The sequence below is a fragment of the Myotis myotis genome, unplaced genomic scaffold (genome assembly GCF_014108235.1).
Source record: "Myotis myotis isolate mMyoMyo1 unplaced genomic scaffold, mMyoMyo1.p scaffold_m19_p_8, whole genome shotgun sequence".
Classification (NCBI taxonomy): Eukaryota; Metazoa; Chordata; class Mammalia; order Chiroptera; family Vespertilionidae; genus Myotis; species Myotis myotis.
The window spans coordinates 85,168,161-85,174,609 of record NW_023416390.1 but is presented as its reverse complement, the minus strand read 5'-3'; the positions used below and the strand labels follow the sequence as shown (position 1 = coordinate 85,174,609).

General features: G+C 52.6%; 1 protein-coding gene across 2 annotated transcripts; it reads right to left on the bottom strand.

The window, feature by feature from the left end:
- Nucleotides 1-640: 640 nt before the first annotated feature.
- On the bottom strand, nt 641-5,136 carry TMEM177 (transmembrane protein 177). Of its 2 annotated transcripts, none has more exons than XM_036320704.1 (2): nt 5,071-5,136; nt 641-3,332 (listed from the first exon to the last, which is right to left on the bottom strand). In XM_036320704.1, the coding sequence occupies exon 2, from the start codon at nt 3,308-3,310 to the stop codon at nt 2,375-2,377; it is 936 nt and encodes a 311-aa protein (XP_036176597.1). In that variant the 5' UTR covers nt 3,311-3,332; nt 5,071-5,136; the 3' UTR covers nt 641-2,374. The 2 variants fall into 2 exon arrangements, with proteins under 2 accessions (XP_036176597.1, XP_036176598.1); XM_036320705.1 differs by lacking the exon at nt 5,071-5,136 and adding an exon at nt 4,829-5,062.
- Nucleotides 5,137-6,449: the final 1,313 nt, after the last annotated feature.

Sequence of the window (6,449 nt, the reverse complement as noted above, 5' to 3'; positions counted from 1 at the left end):
AATGTTATGGAGAACCTCAGTCCAGAGCTATAAACAAGATACAACCTGCCCTTGCAGATAGTACATTTCAGCAGGAGATGCTAAGCCACTATCCCCAGGGCAACTTACTTAATTACAGTTAGCAATAAGGGCTAGGCAGAGGTACAGGGTGTGCAACAGGGCATGAATGGGGACGGTTACTGGAGTCGGGTCCCTGAGTAATCCTGCAGGAGAAAGCGCTTCAGGTGAAGGACGGAGCCATGGTAAAGGCCTGTGTGGGGAAGGAGGGGAGGCACTTAAGCAACCATAGAGCTGGGGAAGTGGGATGCAGGACAGTTGGGCAGGCCAGCAGGCCCGGGCTAACAAGGAGATGCCAGGGGCGGGCCTGCAGAGAGAGGGTTTCGGATACTCATATTGCTTAGGCTTGGGCCAGGCTCGGGGAACGTGTGGAAGGCGGCGATAAGGAGGGGCAGCTCACAGATGGGAGGCTCTGAGCCAAGGTTCGGAGCTGGGCCCGTGTGGAGCATATGCAGGGAGTGGGAACAGCCTATGAGCAGAGACAAAATTTGACATGGAGCAGAGGAAGCCAAGTGAGCAGCAGTTTTAGGGGGACCCCCCCCACACACACATAATGGGGCTCCCTTATCTTACCATTTGGGAAGGCAGGCTTGATGCCACCATCTTGGCTCTTGCAGGGATGGTGAGAAAGTGAAGCACATTGAATCCAGACCCCAAACAGTCAAGTCTCCAGCCAAGACTAGGTGGTCCCATGTGGCAGCAACAGCAGCAGCAGCAGCTGGATGACATGCTGAGGGGCCACTGAAGGTGGTATTTCTGAGTGGGGGCTTGTTCACCCGTTCACTAACTCATCCATTCTTCTATGCATACATCAAGCCTGTGCCCAACACTGTTCCAGGGACCTGAGAGACGGGGTGCTCTGCCTCCAACGACAGTCTGGCTAGGCCTGATATGGGGAACCACAGGCTGGCAGAATGGAGCCAGAGTAGAGTGCCAGCCCAGAGAGAAGGACCCACAGGAAGGCCTGTTTCCTCATCATGCTCCTCTCCATCACAGTCCGCTGTAGGAACCATGTGCCACCGCGTGGCCTCCCGTAATGCTATGTACCTTCCCCGAGATACATGATACCAGGCCCGAATCCTTCACCTCTTCCAGGCAAACATAATCACCAACAAAAACAACACAGGAGGCCTGGCTTGCTGATCACAACTCTCCTCACCAGCCCCATCTGACCAAAGGTGGGCGCTGGCTCTATCTACCAGAGGGCTCAAGGAAAACAGCAGGCTCAGGATGGGACACCAGGCCGGGTCGACAGTCCACCTCCACCCCTCTGCTCTCATCATGGTCTCCTGTGAGCCAAGTTCATCCCATCTCCATCTCCCCTATGCCCCACCTCACTTCCTCTGCTCTCCGAGTCCTGACCATGCTCGATATTACATCAGTGGGCTCTGTCCCTGCAGGGCCACAGTCTAGCAACGGCTTGTTCCTTCCTCTTCCTTTGGCCAGAGCTCCAGCCAGGTTTCCCTCACCATAGGTCCTACCAGGTTCCAGCCACACGTCTCCCCTTCAGGCCCAGGGGCTCTCCTGGGGCCCACACCTTGCTGGCTTCCCAGCCCTCTCTGAGCATGCCAGCTGCACTTGGACACACCACCCTTAAAGCCCTACTGCAAGCTCATATTTCCCAGCCTCACAGGCACAGTAGCTTCTCATCTTGACCTCTCAAGGCTTTTTAAAAAAATGTTTTTATTTATTGATTTTTGAGACCGAGGGAGGGAGAGGGGAGATAGAAATACTGAGAAACATCATTGATTGGCTGCCTCCTGCACACCCCCTACTGGGGATTGAGCCTGCAACCCGGGCATGTACCCTCATTGGAAATTGAACTGGTGACCTCTCGGTTCCTGGGTTGATGCTCAATCACTGAGCCACACTGGCTGGGCGCCCCTCAAAGCTTTTAATCTCTACCACAGAAGGAAACTGGGATCTGACCAACAGGCAAACCAGGGGGTGGTTCTTCGCTGTAGGAGTGTTCACATCCTGCAAGCACCTCTGGTGGTGAGATGTATGACCTCATCCCCACAGCCTACTGGTTTCAAAGACCTAGAAGGAGGGACATCCCGTTTATGTATGCCACACCCTTTTGGCCAGAGGACCCACAATCCTGCCAGAAGTGTACATCATCCCCATTTTACAGTGGAGTAAACCAAGGCTCAGATTCATAAAGGGATGTGCCCAAGGTCGCTTAGATCAGAAGAGGTGGGTTGAGGTAGAATCCAGGCTGTTTAACTCCAATAACATTGGGCTGTGGGTGCAGAGAGCCCCCAGGGTCGGCAGGGCTGTGCCTGCGCGAGCTGGAACTGTCCGTGAGATGATCCCTTCAGGAGTGGCCTGGGTTGTGTGTCGCCCTCCACATCTGCAGCATGGAATCCCGGCGGGTCGTGTAGGGTAAATGTTTGATGCGGAACCAATGTCTGGGAACGATGTTCCCACTGGGCGTATACAGCTTCTCTCCGGGTGGACCCAAGAGACTGCGCAGGGCCAGGTTGCCAGACAGAACCTTCTCATAGAACTCCGCTCCACCCTGGGCATAGGCTGCAGACATGGAAGCTGTGCGGCGGTCCAGCCAGGCTTCCAGGGCATGGGTGAGAGAGTCTGTGGAGAAGGCGTAAGCCACAAAGCCTACCACTGCTGCCACCAGGTTGAAGGCAACTCTTAAGTTCATGGGGCCTCCATAGAGCCCCAGGGCATGCTTGGCACTCATGCTCAGTGTCCAAGTTCCTGCCAGGCAAGCCGGGGCCGGCAGGGCCTGCAGGGCAGCTGTACCGCTTTCCAGGTACACCACCTCCCTGGCCAAGGCAAACTTCTGGGCATCATGGGACAGGGTCAGGGCATCTCTCAGCCGGGTACCTTCTGGGCTTTTCCAGTCCACTCTTTGCCCATGTACAATCACAGGGCGGTCAGTGTTGGTCAATGTGTCACTCAGGAAGCTGGCGGGGATGCCCACCACGGCCCCAGCAGGGAGTCTTGGGAAGCCAGCACTCACTGGCTGGAAGGTGAAAGTGGTGAAGGCCTTGTAGCAATGGCCTGACGGGACACCAACGTCCTGTAGCACCTCTTGGAAGAGTCTCTGAAGCTTTGGGGAGAGTAGGGCTGGCTGGCCCTGAGGCCAGTACTGGTATAGCCATCGAACCACAGGATCTGGGAAGAGGTGGTACAAGATCTGGGCCCCAAACAGGCCTGCACAGGAACCCACCAATAGGCCTGTCCTATGTCTCTGCACAAATGCCGCAGCCCGCCACAGGGGACCTGCCATGGATGCTGCCACTGCTGTACACCTGGGCCAAGAAAAAGAGAAGTCAGCCAACGGCTCCCTGGGTCTGCCTGTCGACTGAAAATCCTCCCAGGGCCACATCCTTTCTAACTAGGGCAATACAACACAGTGGTGAGAGCCCAAGTTCCAATCTCAGTTCATCAGCCTCTCCATTTGCCAAACAGGCATGTGAAAATGACCCACCACTAGGGTAGCTATGATGAGTAAATGAATGAACACACATAAAGCAATTAGTGTCTGACATAGTAGTGGACAGCCGTGATCATTTCTGCAATTATTGCTTTTATTCCCACAGCATTATTAGTAAGTGCCCAACTGCCTCGCTCCATTATTTACCCCAGAGTGAAGCGCTACGACCACGAATTTACAGGTGAAGCCTATGTTCAACTTACTGAGCACTATTGTGTGTTAGACAGTTCTGACAGCTTTGCATGTGTTATCTCACAATGACATGCTCACAACTCCATGACCGAATGACTACATTTGCCCCTATTTAAAGCAGTGAAAACTGAGGCATAGACAGGCTAAGTGAATTGGTCAAAATTCCAAACTAGTAAAGTGGCTGTTATGGGCTGAACTGTGTCCACCCAAATGCATATACTTACGTCCTAACCCCAGTACCTCAGAATGTGACTGTATTTATAGAGACGGGGCCTCTAAAGAGGTAGTTAAGTTAAAATGAGGTCATTAGGGTGGGCCCTAATTCAATGACGTCCTCACGAGAACAGGAGATCAGGACACACGGAGGGAAGATCCTGAGAGCTGACAAGCCAGAAACTGATCACCCACAAGCGAAGGAGAGAAGCCTCAGAAGCAACCAGCTCTGCTGACACCTCGACCATGGCCTCCCAGCCTCTAGAATCATTAGAGAAATCAATCTCTGCCATCCAGTTCTTGTCATGACAGCCCTGGCAGACTAGTGATACAGGCACAGTATCTGAGCACAGGTGGTCAGGTGTTCACAGCAAACTTCATTTTAGGAAAAATCTTATCCCTGGCTGGGAGGCGCGGTTACAGAGTCATCCCTACACCTCAAGGTTGCCAGTTTGATGCCTGGTCAGGGCACATGCCCAGGTCAGGGCAGGGACGGAGGCAACTGATTGATGGTTCTCTCTCACATCGATGTCCCTCTCTCTCTAAAATCAATTTAAAAACAGCATATCCTTGTGTAAGGATTAAACCAAAATTGTAATGCCAAATTGCAAACATACAAAAGTAGAAAAAAATATTACATCAACTTTAATCACATGGCCAATCTTGTTTCATCTCTACTCCCACCCATATCCCCTCTAATTGGTTTATTTTGAAAAACAGCCCGGGCAACCCATTATTTCAAATGTGAATATTTCAGGAAAGTTCACAATTAATTTAACTTTTGTTGAAGCTTCCTGTCTACAAAAAGTTTGTGTGTGTGTGAGAGAGGGAAGTGTTTAATTAGAGAATAAGATGCTGCACATAAAAACGTGGGGCACTTATTTTAATAAATTCCTAGTCACACACCTGGCCCTTTTTTCCGATGAGGAAACAGCTAGGAAAGGAAGGGTCCTGGCCGGGTCCCGATGCCCGGCACCTGCACCCAGGCCGCCCCGTCGGCACGCACCCCTCGGCAGCTGTGAGACTTCCTGCGGCTCCCAGCCGGGCCCCCAGGCTCCGCTCGGGACTCCCACTCCCTACCTGCAAGGAACCTGGGGCGGGATCGGCCCCTGGGTGCCCGCACCGACCACCCAGGCCCGCTCGCTCACCTCCGCCGCCTCCACCGCCGCAGCCTAGGACGCCGCAACGTGTGCTCCGGGTGGCGCCGGGAGCGAAGCAGGCCGGCGGGGGCGGGGTAGGGGGCGGGGCCTGTCGCAAAGCACGCCGGGGGGGGCGGGACAGGGGGCGGGGACTGTCGCAAAGCACGCCGGCGGGGGCGGGGATAGGGGGTGGGGATAGGGGGCGGGGCCGGGCACAAAGCACGCCGGGAGGCGGGGGCAGGGGGCGGGGCCTGTCGCAGGAGGCTCCTCCCCCAGCTGAGTGCCTTGCGGTGGTCTGCGACCTGCAGCGTCCTGGCGGCGGATTGGCCCCTCGGTTTAACTTTGGAGGATACGGGGCTCCGCGGGGTTAGGAGGAGGGTCATAGCCCAGCCTCTGTGGGAGCCCCTGCCCGCCCGACTGCCGGGCCGTGAGCGTTCTGGTAGGAAGCGCACCGCCGGCGGGGTGCTCTGGTCCTCAATTACCACGCCCTCTGCCCCGCACCCCAGTTCCTCTCAGGTGATTCACACTGTACAGTCCGTAGAGCAGCGTCACATCTGTCACCTCGCCTTCCAGCAGCTCTACGAGTAGGTCAGGGATGGGCTTGCCACCTGTTTTTGTAAATAAAGCTTTATTGGAATACTGTATAGCCAATAGAATGGACATGAGAGTACCTACTACCTCCTAGTGTAATTGTGGGGCGTCAACGAGTTCATGTGTGTATAGTGCTCAGCACAACCCGTGCCATGTAACTACTAGCTGTTATTATTAAGATCTGTTCTGGTTCTGAGACTCCAATTTTGGCTGCTCAGTTTGTATGCAAATGATGCTATAACATCTTTTAATATGTGACCTCAGCCAGATCCAGATGTGAAATATTCTACAGGGCAAATGATGTGTTTTTTCTAACAAATCAATGGCATGAAAAAGATGGAGGCAAAGGAGACTTGAAAGATAGCAGTTAAATGCAACGTGTGGCTTTTATTAGGGTCCTGAATTAAGTTAGTTTACTAACTGTCACAAAAAAGACGCCATGTTCAGATTTCCCCAAAGACATCTTTGGGGAAATCTGAATTTGGATTGAGTATTAGGTGAAATTAATAAATTGTTTATTTTGTTAGGTGGGATGAAGCATGATATTTATGTAAACAAAAAGCCCTTCAACTAGAGATGAATACTGAAGTACTTAGAAGTGAAAAGACATGATGTCTACTATTTAGTTCAAAAGATTACAGCCAAAACAAAACAATGAAACAGGCATATATGAAACAACACTGACAAAATGTTGGTAGTTGTTGAAGCTTCATGACAAGTTGGGGAAGGTGTTCATCAGACTGTGCTGTATTTTATATATGTCTGGATACTTCCATAATAAATTTTTTTAATGTGTC